The sequence below is a fragment of the Rhamphochromis longiceps genome, linkage group LG17 (genome assembly GCF_057381845.1).
Source record: "Rhamphochromis longiceps isolate RC_006_pf linkage group LG17, R_longiceps_female_GT1.1, whole genome shotgun sequence".
Taxonomy (NCBI): domain Eukaryota; kingdom Metazoa; phylum Chordata; class Actinopteri; order Cichliformes; family Cichlidae; genus Rhamphochromis; species Rhamphochromis longiceps.
Window position 1 is genome coordinate 9,219,413 of NC_140573.1, and position 12,880 is coordinate 9,232,292.

Genomic DNA, 12,880 nt, shown 5'->3' on the forward strand with positions numbered 1-12,880 from the left:
AAATAAACTGACAAAGTGACGCAGATCATGTAAATATTAACTATGAGTGTTCCCCAATTTACAGCCTGCTGATTTGTTTAGAATTTTCAACAGCAGGCTGCTAAACCCACAGCTGCTGTAACAGGATCTACTTCTCATCAAGCTATCGCCTTATGTGAAGAACATACTGTGGATTTATATTAGCTCTCTAAATCAAGATTATGCGCTATATTAATTGATCGTTGTGTTTAATGTTAGCTATAGTTCACTTTGCATTAGTTATATCCGCTGTAGCCAGAATCCCCAGACTTTAGGATCATCATTAAAGTAATTTATAACACACACACACACACACACACACACACACACACACACACACACACACACACACACACACACACACACACACACACACACAGGACTCTGAATTGGATAAGTGATGGATGGGGGGAATTTTTCTTCACTTATAGACAGGCTTAAAAAAAGGAGGAAATGATGCGGTGAAGTATGTCAAGATCAAGGATCAGTTGCCAGTTTGTTTATATGTTTGGCATCTCCCACTACAGTATATATGGGTGTGTACTTTTTCTCTCCTCCCCCCAGGTGTTTCTGTCTCTGGGTGAGAAAGGTGTGAGAGGTCCCAGGTTCAAGCTCCCAATTCATGTTACGTGCCCTAGCCTTCGGGGTAACCTAAACACAACATGAGACACGACTCTCAAGAAAAGACCGGCACCCTAACAGCCAAAGATGCTAAGCAGGAATTTATTTGCTTCACCAAAACAACAAACCAACGTTTCCTGCTCTCCCCTGACCAAAAATAAAAGGCAAACAGAAGACAATGTTCTAGTCTATGCTCCTAAACAAGAGACAAAGTGTTTCATCAAAGAAATGGCTTCTTATTCCCATTTAACTGCTACAGTGCTTTGAATTTGCAGTTCTCTAGTTATAAAACGATATTTTTTAAAATGCTCTCAGCTAGCCGCCACGTTACCAGCAATACAAATGAGCTCACGCTGTTCACTAAAGGATTTAAGTGCAGGATTCTCACACAAGCACTCAAAGCTACGAGCAACTGGCTGGCTCAAGGAGAGATGCAAGGTGGCTGTCAGCTGGAGGCTAAGAGGCTGCTGTCCACTCAATTAGCAGTCGCTGCATGTCTCTGCCAACACACACCTTGTAGGAAGGAGAAGGGAAAAAAAACACAGTCCCACTCATACTCTGATGGGAGGAGCCAAACACGTAAACAACATGGCACATAACAAGTAAGATGCACATGTTGTTTTCCCTCTTTTGAACAGTGTGGTTCAACAGAACAGACACTCTTCCTTAGTCAGTATGAATTCGCCTTCACAACTTTCTTTCTTCATGACATTTTCCACTAGAGTCAAAGAACAATGTGTAGTAGAAGGAGGAAGCAGGTCCTTTTTTTGACTATTTGACTGCACCCCTAGTGGTGGAAGCAGGACACACCCACAGAACCAAAGATAGATGGAGTCTGATTATTCAAGACCTTGTATGTGAGGAGAAGGAACTTGTTATTGCAATTTGGGCACCATGACACAATCCTACTGAAAGAAGATGTGTGATGATGCCGAGTTATTGTTTCCACAGGATTTCTGTTGTAATTCTGCGTCTGATATCTATTGAGCTCTACAGAAAACCACAAGATGTCACTGCAAAGCTGCAAGCGAGTATTAATGGCATATTCTTTATCACACACAGTCACACACAGTCAGCAATTCATCTTTATTTCATGGCCTCTTTCACATTATTCACACACACAGAGGCACAGCACATATTTGATGTTTAGTTGGCCCTAATCCAAGCACTTTAAAGAAAGGGAGGTGCGAATGTGTGTGCACGTGTGAAGCGTGGCCGGATCCTCAGATTGTTCTCTAATCCATTTGCACATGGATTAAGGGAGGCAGAAAAACACACAGGGGTGTGTTCTTTTGTTTCCATGAATACCTGTGTCGCAGGATGTGGATTTCTGCTGGGATTTGGAATCACTGTATGTGGAAGAAATGTAAGTTCGGCACCTTGGAACTGATGCCTGCTTTGTTTTGACACAGGTGCTACAAATGGCTTTCAACGTGAAGAGGAGGCCTGTGTCTCGCAGCTTCATCAGAAGCTGGATGTTTGGCTTCTTCTCTTTAGAAGCATTTTCCAGTTTTTAAGTATTAAAAAGAAACGTTCTCTTTGGAATGAAACTTCACTCAACAGTTGTTGTTGGGATGAAGGTGGGATGTCTAACTGCCTTCCTGCCTTTCAGTAACAAGTGCATGTGGGAATAAGGAATGCAGTCAAAAACAACAAAAACCTAAAAAGAAAAAAGTACACACAAAATAGACTATGAACTTTTGTCTTCTTCTTTCACTTGATAGCTTGAGGGGTTGCCACAACAGATCATTTGCCTTCATCTCACCCTAACCCCCAGCATCCTCCACTGGCACATCAACCCTCTGCATGTCCTCCTTCACTACATCCCTGAACTTTCTCTGTGGTCTTCTTCTTTTCCTCTTGCCTGGCACTTCCATATTCAGCATCATTTGTCTGATATATCTGCGCATGTCCAGACTAACTCAGCCTAACTTTGTCTCCAAACCCCTCAAACTGAGATGCCCCTCTGAAGTACTCATTTGTCCATCCTGGTAGTTCACAATCAAAATCACAATCATCTTCAGCTCTGCCGCCTGCAGCTCGGCTTCCTGTTTTTTTGTCAGTCTCACTGTTTCCAAGATAGTCTCACTGCCATCTTGTAAGCCTTTCCTTTCACTCTTGCTTCTGTCTTTCTGTCACAAATCAGCCCTCATACTCATCTGCACCCACTTTATCCTGCCTGCACTCTCTTCTTCACTTCTCTTGTGCACCATCTGCTTTGCATGGTTGAACCCAGGTATCTAAACTCATCTACTGTCACGACCTCTACCCCTTCTATGTTCACCTTTCCACCTGTCTCTCTCTCTCATTCACACACATGTATTCTTCTGAATTTCATTCCTCTTCTCTCCAGTGCAAACCCCCAACTCTCCAGAGTCTCTTCCACCTCTCACTTCAGTGTCGTCTGCAAACATCATAGTCCGCAGAGACTCCTGTGCGATCACATCTGTATAAGCCAAAAGCCCAGACTTCCAGCTAACTTGAAACACTCCATTTTATTTCTATTCTCAGCTCTGACAGAGGTGACAAGGGTCATATGCTCATCTTAGACACACAGCTCTGGTTGTGAGCACAGCAGCTCCACTCATCTGCTGTCCACATCTTTTCTTTAAGAGGGGGGCAAAACCAATCTGCAGAAGCTGGCTTAAAGGAAGAAGAGTGTGGATTAACTGAGGGGCTGCACCATGGTCCTGTGTACTATATTAAGGGATTATTTTGATATGTGAATCATACAAAGCTGCTCTAGCAAAGTGCATGAATAAAAACATTTCAAATGAGAATAACAGCCCCACATTAATGCTGAAGATAAATGCAGGGAGGTTAAGTAATAATCTTTATATGATGTATAGATAAGTAAACAGAGAAAAACATATAAGAGGTTAGGTTCAGGCTTGTTTTTTAAAATCAACATTAATGCGCATATTTCCTGCTTTTTTTCCCTACCTGGCTTTAGTGATACCATTCCAGCATTTGTCCTGACTGTTGCCTCCAGGTGCCAGTTTGCCACATAGTGCCAAAGAAAGCTGAATCCAGTACTGACGCATCTCCCTCAGCTTACTGGATAGATCCGATACCTAACAACAAAGAGAGTGCAAACAGTCTTTATAAACAATACATAAAGTGATGGAGTCTCACTCTTAAAAGCCATGCAAACACCGATAAAAGAAATTCTGCTGAGCTCTTCAGCCGGTCGTTTGCGCTTACATCCATGAAAATCCACTGATGCTTGCTGTCGTTAAGTATGTAATCATTATTTTTAAAGTACACCACACACAGGTGTGGTGTACTTTAGATGTATGCACCTGCATTTCAAGTCTGAGTCCAGCAGTCGGGGAGGGTTTGTACTCAGACGCAGTCAAGGAGCCACTCTTCTTCTTCTGTTCATGAGGGGTGGGACTTCCTGTTCCTGGCTCTCCTGGCATTCCACACGTCTGATACACCTACAAGCACAAAAGACACAAAGACAGATAGAAAGATGCACACACCGTGAGGTATTTACTAGCTAAGTTTACATTGGTGATATCTAATTCACCCACTAGATGGCGCCACAGACAAGCATTTGAAAATCTCAGCTCCTTTTGCACTGACAGTATATTAATCGGTATATATTAAAGGAGCAGATCACTATCAGTATATCTGTGGCTAACTATGTAAGCTAATAATGCTCTCCATTCTTCTGACGGACTTATCTGGATGGTGCTACGTTCTTTATGATCCCTTATTCACAAGGGGTCACCATAGCAGCTGTATGTTTCATTTGCCAGACAACCTTCCCCATGCAACCCCCAAAGGGATTCGTTTCTCCTGGTTACACAAATGTGTGAACTAATGTGTCAACGTTTAAACTATGGATCCACCATTCTGTCCTTATATGACTTTGTATGTTCCTTAACATGGGAATAAAACCAGTACAGAAGTAAAAGGTTTGGATGATGAGCTGTTTATTTGGAGATAAAAAACTAATATAGGTGTTGAGTCAGACAAGCTTGCCTTAGCTGTAAAAGCATCCATGTTTTCCTGCAGGTAGTGCACCGCCTCGTAGATTCGAACTGGGATGGAAGAAAGAACCACGTCGAGGCTGGGCTCTGTGCTGAAGCTAGACGCCACCTGGATCATCGTGTCTTAACAGGGGAGTGAGGACAGCGACTTTAACCGGGCAGTGTTTTTCGATTTTTTTGTTTAGCAGAATTGTTAAATAAACTATTTAAGTGAATTCTCAGAGGATTAGTAAGATTTTCATTGTGTCTCACCTATAAGGTTCTGCCACTCAGGGTTCAGGTCAGCCTGATTGGCCAGGCAGCCCTTCATGACGTTTGCGCAGTAGCTGGAGCACGGTTTAGCAGAGGCCACGCCACGACAATGGGGGCAGTATAGCAGCTTCATCAAGGCTCTCTCACACTCTGGACTCAGAGAAACCTGGTATGAGTGAATGGAAGAGTCAGTTTCATTCAAAAAGAAGGAAGTTTATGTTTCTTACAGGGAAAAAGACAGAACAAAAAATATTGGCAGTCACCAGCGCTACCCCTCCGCCTCAGGAGATGCACCTGTGGTGCAAATGTGAAATCCCAGGTGATTTCCTTCTCTAGTTATTGGATTCACAAGATTTTCAAAAAACCTTCTGACCTAACCCTAACCCTTGATGTTGAGATCTGAACTTGTCTGAGATTTTTAGTAGCTGCACTTCTGGCATTATTTTGTAAATCCTATATTGCCTCTTTCTCACGTTATTTCACAAAGTTTGTTGTCCACCCACGCTATTGTCAACCTGCCCCCCTCTGTCTTTCATTGCTAAGGAGTAAAAAACAGAAATTAGTTCTTTCCCCTGTCCTTTCAATGAGGGAACTAATTAAAAAACACACAGTAGAGGGCGCTATCGCAGCATAATATGAAATACAGGCGCAACTGGAAGGCAATGATGACCCTGCCTGTCTGTCTTTTTACAACACTGCTGCTCTCTCAGCTTCTGATTATGAACCCAAGTCGTGAAATGTTGTCAGCTTCACCACGACTGCTGTCACATCTCAGAGTGGGACGCTTCAAATCAGAGAAACAACAGCACACAAAGGTGTGTTTGTCTGATTTTAATAAGCGCCGTGCTCTCTTGCATACCCTCACACATTCATCTCTGTGCATTCTGAAGCTCAGTCAGCACACACTCGAGACCTGCTCGTGTGGAAACAGTCGCTGTCAGCGCGAGGTCTGCGTTCATTTGCGTCACACATTTTTCCATGCGATAATGTCTTTCATGTGTTTAAAAGTCTGCGCTGCTAATGAAGTTTTGACAAAAACTAAACGAGGTGGGCTACATGTGCTGTGATGGAGTGCACAACTTGAGCAGGTTTCAAGAATGTGCTCAGATTTTCATATCAATCAGAAATGAATGGAACCTACGGGAAACCAGAAACATGCCGAGTTTTGGGAAAATGGGCTTAACACTACCCAATTCCTGCTTTTAAAAAAACAAAGATTTATGCACTGCTGATATACTGGCATCTGGGACGAGTGATGAACCGAAGGCATGCCTTGCTCTTGTTCTTTGTGTCCTAAATCAAACATTAAAAGAGAGGAGGCTGCAAACCATAAAACGCAGACAAAAAACAAACAGCCAAATCTGACGTGCTCCGTCCCCGAGAGATGAGAAAACTGCAGCAAGAGCTGGAAAAAAACAAAAAAACATCATCACACCCATAATTTGCTGTCATCCCTCCAAGTGAGAGTTTTGTTCTCATGGCAGAGTCTGACACTTCATTTCTGATGATCTTTGTGTTTCTCATTTGTAGGGTGGGGACATTTTCTCTGGCAGCCAGGGTGTGACGATCATGCAGCCATCATCTCTGCTTTCCTGGGACTACGCCAGGCAGGCCTTGGACACACACACACACACAGGCTGTGTGTGCAGACGTTCGTGTTTCCATGACTTCAGTGGACATCATTTGCCTTTCACTGAGTTCATGTGGCTTTACCCTAACCTGAACCTGAACTGCTACTTGCTTCATTCTCATATTTAATTATATACCTCACGGGGACTTGCCATTTCTCCCCCAAAGAGGGAGGATCCCAACACCTAAATGAGTATTACAAGCATGCACGCTCACCTGTGAGACCTTCCTGACCACATCTGCGCTGACTAACAGCCCCTGGACAAACGACCTGGCTGTGACAAACGCCCGGATCACCTTCGCCTTCATGTCTCGAGGGACGTCTCCAAACGGCCGCAGCGTCTCCTGTTGCTTAGCAACACACTCAAGGTAGTCCTCTGATAAGCTGACCTGTGAGACAGAGGTGACAGTGGAAGTGGACACACTGCGGATGAAATATGTTGCTGGGTACGCTGTTAGAAAAAATACAAGATCTTCCAGAGCAAGAGCAAAGGCAAAGGAATTCCCCAAACCACATCAAGAATCTCCAGTTTGGCCAACACTTGGGGACCCAACTGGAATTAGCTGTAACATTATTTTCTCAGCTGAGTCAGTTCCCTACACACCTTTTTTATTTTGCGTCTCTGAAAAAAAGGATACTTTGTCTTTACTCACATCTGTGGGTGCAGAGGCTTTGAATGTGCGCTCCAAAAGGCGGGACCAGAACTCGGACAGGTTCTCGTCCAGGTTGAGAGCAGAGCCCCGATAGTACTGACGCAGGTCTGTGTAGAGATCCCCGTACAGACGGCTGTTCTGGGAGTACAGCGGGCCGAGAGGAGACAGCACCTCCTGCAGGGAGCGCTCGGAGCGACCGTGCAGCTCAGTGAAATACACTGGAGGAGGGAAGGAGAAGAAGAGCCTCACCTTAACCAGAACTCCACAACAAGGCGAATTACATGCACATGCTCGACACATCAAGTGTAGCAAACAAACACCTATTTATACGTGTAGTGAACACACAGCAACAGCAATCATCTGGATTTCTGTTTCCAGACACTCCAAAAATGTCCTTTAATTTGTGTCTGGCTTCATCTGAGCTGAGTAATCCATGTGGCGTTTTTTAGCAGCTAGATTCAAGAGCTGGCCGATATCATACCAAACCTGCAGGCTGGTGCTGAGCAGGAAGTGTTACAGTGAGTTTATCAGATGGATTTTGATGAACGAGCACCTGCCAGGCTGTGCATGTGGAAGCTAGTGACTATATTGCTGAGACAGGGCCAAAGTAATGGGGCTGAACCGTAACTCTAAAAACAACCGAGGTGGACTGTAAAACTCTAGAGAGGTGAGGGGAAGGCGTCAGTTTTCAGTGCGACTTTCTTACTATAAACGGCTTTTTTCACCTCACACGTTGTCATTTGTCATTTTTGTTTTAACGGCCTTTCTGTTAAACAGCCACGATGCAGATGAACTATTTTCACTGCCCAGTCAACACGCACATTTCGTTTATAATATTTGACTTAAGATTTATTTAGGTTTAATTTATCTCTGCAGACAGATGGATAAAAAGCGAGCGAGAGCCCATAGGAGAGAACGAGGGAGTCAGCGAGCTGTCTCTGCAGTATACTGGTCTGGGCTTTTCCCTCATGCTTCAAAGGCCATGTACCAGTGCCAGTCTGCTCTAACAACATCCAGATGGACGGCCACGTTACTGCTACCGAGGTGGCCTGCTGCCTTCAGACTAATAATACTGTCCTCTCCTCCTCCTCCTCCTCCTCCTCCTCCTCCTCCTGCTCTCACTTGTCTTTCTCTTTATTTATTTTTATCCTGAAACATTGTTTCTTCTCAGCGCTAATGACACATTTCTCTCTGGTTGCATTCGTCTGTTTCGCTGGTGTTAGCAGCGGCAGATCTCAGTCTTCTTTCTCCCTTACATCCCTCTCTCTTCCTCTGATGTGCAGTGATCTGCAGACACGGCTCCTCAGTGGGTCAACTGCTCATTAGCTGAACCAGCCATTGCCCCAGGGGACACCCCTCTGTTTGTGGGTGTGTGTGTGTGTGTGTGTGTCTCCCCTGAGATGAGGGGATCAGCTTATCGTGTTTCATTGTTTCTGCCTAACTCCGCTCTCATTATAGCACCCAGTCAGGGGTCCCCTTGACGCACACACGCACACTTTTGTACAGTGACACACACACCCACCCTCTCCAGCTGTAGTATTGAGCGGTGTGCACGGGCAGAGCTTGTAACAAACAAAAAGATACACAACACACTAATGTCACACTGCTCTGGGCTCACTTCTGAAGCTTTGCTATCGAGCTCAGCTAGTAATGAGTGTCTCGCACACAAACACACACACACACACACACACACACACACACACACACACACACACACACAAACACACACACACACACACACACACACACACACACACACACACACACACACACACACACACACCGTACTTACTGTCAAAGCTCCTGTGGAGACCATTGAAGACAGCCTGCAGCGACCTGCCGGCCTCTCTGATCAGTCCCTCTGTTTCTTTGGTGCTCAAACCGGCCAGGTCCTCCTCCATTGTGCTGGTACAGCAAGTCGGGCCCTGAGGACACATCCTCAGATGTTCACCTGACGCAGTGAGAGGGACACTAATTAATTAATTGGGCTTAACTGAATTGACATTATCTAATAAATGAACTTGTCAGCTTTCGAACATGTCCGTTTTCCACCATCCCGAACAACCACGAACACCGGGCTTAAAGAAGAGCGAGGTGCAGACGGGAGCTGTAACCGATTCTATTATCACTCATCGGGATGGCAACAGTCAGTTCACCACTTTATCTTAGATTGAAATATGTCAGCTACTGCTGGACAGTATGAGGCCCCCCTGAATTTGCATCTAGCGCCATCTTAGGTTAACATTTGAGTGCACGTTGAGTCTACTGTTGTAATATATCTAAATCTAGAGCTACAAAGAGGACAAAATTGTATTCTGCTAAATTAATGCGCGCAAAATAACTCACGCTCCAATCAGCTGTAGCTTTGCTTTGTAATTGGCAGGTATTTCCACATCTACTTGCTAACCTCCTCAGAAAGATTAAAACATTAATACCTGCCAAACATCAAGATGTTACAATTACAATGAGGCTAATCTCTACGTAGTTGTGCCGATAAGATGCAGAATGAGACAACAGAAATCTTTCATCTCATCTCAGACATCTTAACGTATTACAAACATGCTTTGTTTCTATTTATTCGCCAACCCCTCCGGTCTCACATGATTAGCAGGATCTGGCATGTATGCAGATGCTGTTGGACCACTTTAGTTACTGCTGCATTAGTATTTGAAAACTTCGAAATGAACTTGTATCTGCTGTGTGTTCCTTGTGTGTAGTGCTCTGCTAATATTTGGCTACTTAATTACAACTTGGCTGCAGGACACTCTCTTTCTATGTTTTTGCCAGAGTAAAGAATTTGGGTGCTTCTCATAAAATATTTATGACACTGCTGGAACCGTTTTATGCATTCAGACAAGATGAGCACTATTTACAGTGTATACAGTATAGCTGATTCATATATAGCACCAACAATGACTTTTTTTGCCCTGCTTTCCCCTCGGACTGTATATTTGTGTGTCTGCACTTTTTGAGGAAGTGTGTAAACTTGATTTAAAGTCTGTAATCGTTTTGTAAAAGTCCCTCGTTGGAGCCCATATTGCATTTAGCATTACTAAACATATTCATTCATATTCATTCATCTGTTTGCAAACAATATTATTTATTTAACAGAAACAAAAATTACCAAGGTCGATATTATCAGCCCTCTGATAATGGACCTTATAATATTTAGCCATAGCAGAAACCACTGCTGTGCAGTGATGCGTTCTTTTCCATTGTAATGCTAAAACTGAGGGTTATCTTCTAAAAACCTCAGCAACAGTTTGAGCTGTCACTTGAGAAATCATCATGCCAAAAGCAAAAGAAATCCATTTAGGCTAAAAGAATTGTTGATGCTCACAAAGCAGAAGACGGATATAGTTATATTTAAGGATAAAGCTATCACAACAATTCCAAGTTGTAAAAACTGGAGTCAGAAGTATCATCAAGACATTCAGAGAGACACACAACACAGAACAAGCCTGACAGAGGATGGAAGCAAAAGAGTTCAAAGACTAGCTAAAGAAAACTAGTGAGAGACGTGTTTACCAAGATGGGAAAGTCGCGAAGAAGAGAGGTTGGAGACCAAGAAAAACTCCCACAAAAGTGACACGTTCAAGCCAGGCTGAAGTCTGGAAAGATTATCCATACTGGAAGCGCATCCTTTGGCAAAAACTGGGTCCGGGTCATCGCTTTGTCTTCCAACGCGACAAGAATACAGAACATGCGTCGCTCCTGGAGAAGAACTACCTCCCGAAGACCAAAATGAACATTGATTGACTGGGATGTACCGGCCCTGACTTGAATTCCACTGAAAATCTGTGGGCTGAACTGAAGACCAAGGTATATGCCACAAACCATCGAATCTGGAGGAGCTAGGCAGATTCGTCAAAGAAAACCGGGCTGGGATTTCTCAGGAGATGTGTGTGAGACTTATTGAAAACTACAACCACCGACTCCAGGCTGTTATCCAGCTATGCTTTGACCCTGGTATTTTATTTTTTCTGAAATAATTTGGTTTCTGTCTGCAAAGTAAAATAATTTGAGCATCCAGAATAAAACTAGGCTGTTTGGAAAAGCTGTGTTAAAAATTCCTTGCTCTGTTTGAAAACTTTTGGGAAATATTTTTAAAAGAATTACATTTTCATTCCATTTAAAACGAATAATTCGGTCGTTGTCTGATCATGACATTCAAACATCACAGAAATGCAGAATCAAAATGTGAAAATGTACCGCCTTCAGCATTTTATTATTTTTTTGTCTCTGGTCTCATGGGGATTCCCAGAAACTGAAAAAAATTGAATATTCTTTTCCCCACATACACAAATAAACATTCACAAAGTCTCAAAAGCAGTCTGCAGCATGGACTGGTTGCCTTCAGGATTTGTGTGTGTGTGTGTGTGGGTGTTTATGTGGCTACGTCTGGAAGGGTTAAGGGTGAGTAAGTACCCCAAGGCTATGTGCATCACTGCTCTCTGCCTTCTTAACAGTTTCGGGAATCGGGTGTGTGTGTGCAGGTCTGTTGGTGTGGGTGCGCGCGTGTGTGTGTGTGTGTGTGTGTGTGCGTGTGTGTGTGTCCACTGCAGTAAGTGGAGCAGAAGGGGAGATGCCTTCATCATCACTGCTCCATGAATCTTTCATTGGCACTGGGTGGTGTGTGTGTGTGTGTGTGTGTGTGTGTGTGTGTGTGTGTGTGTGTGTGTGTGTGTGTGTGTGTGTGTGTGTGTGTGTGTGTGTGTGTGTGACTCTGTGTGTGTGTGTGTTAACCGATAACCGAGAGCGAGATAAATGGTGGCATCTGGATTGCAGGAAATAGGACTTTTGTATCACCTTGCTTCGTTTCTCACATCCTGCTTTTGATATTTGGAATAATGTTTGTTTCACTGCCTTGCACAGAGTCACGGCGTTAAACCCGTCACACGCCCATCAGCTCTAACACCGAGATATTCTCTTTCATTCGGTCTTTAGTGTCAAGTGTAGGTCTGAGATGAGACGCTTCACTCATCTGAGCTTTCAAAAAAATCTACCAGTCACACCTGCTTCTTCACTGAGCGGCGAGCCTCATCATTAACTCACGTTGGAAGAAGCTCTTAAAAAGAACACTAATCACATCCTCACACTTAAGCTGTGAATTTTCACGACGCCCACAGTCCTTTCAATCTGATTTCCGGCGATAATCACTGAATCCTCATCTTTGTGCGCCGTAATTACAGCCTCACTGCCAGTTGTTCCAAACATTCAATCACATATTTAGTCAAATATACAGTTTGATATTATACGATCAGTTTGGCCAATTTTCCACACAGCTCTGCAGATTTGTCTCTGATTGGACAGGTAGAAATCATTCATGGGTGCTACTTTTTCAAGCATTTGATAGTAAAATTTACACCCAACTGTTTAAAATGCTTCATGCCTCAAGGTTAACAGCTACCCAACCCTAGCTGGGTTTTGTTTGAATTGGCCACATTTGTGGTATTCAATCAGGTATAAAGGCAAAAATTTCCTGAATTGCTAAAGTATGCAGCGAGATGTGTTGTATTAATGGCTTTAGAAGGTTATAAAACATGTGAGCCCTTCAATTGTCATGTCAAATAGGTGTGTGGGGGGTGGGGGTTGCAGACAGAGTTTAACAAGTGAATCCTTTGTTCTGAGCTACGTCTTAAACTTCCTAACTTTTATCCCTAAAACCTGCAGCTTCCTGAAATATTTTTGCCTCAAATGAAGTTTGC

At 43.6% G+C, this 12,880-nt stretch overlaps 1 protein-coding gene across 1 annotated transcript in view; it reads right to left on the reverse strand.

Annotated features, from left to right (window-relative positions):
* The window catches only part of LOC146649275 (glypican-1-like), a 50,406-nt gene that overhangs the window by 3,364 nt on the left and 34,162 nt on the right, over positions 1-12,880 (reverse strand). The window contains exons 2-8 of the mRNA XM_085386211.1: positions 8,965-9,123; positions 7,173-7,390; positions 6,735-6,908; positions 4,890-5,055; positions 4,630-4,760; positions 3,942-4,079; positions 3,583-3,713 (exon numbers count right to left, since the gene is read on the reverse strand). Coding sequence (XP_085242337.1) covers positions 3,583-3,713; positions 3,942-4,079; positions 4,630-4,760; positions 4,890-5,055; positions 6,735-6,908; positions 7,173-7,390; positions 8,965-9,123 — 1,117 coding nt within the window. The remainder of the gene's footprint in view (positions 1-3,582; positions 3,714-3,941; positions 4,080-4,629; positions 4,761-4,889; positions 5,056-6,734; positions 6,909-7,172; positions 7,391-8,964; positions 9,124-12,880) is intronic.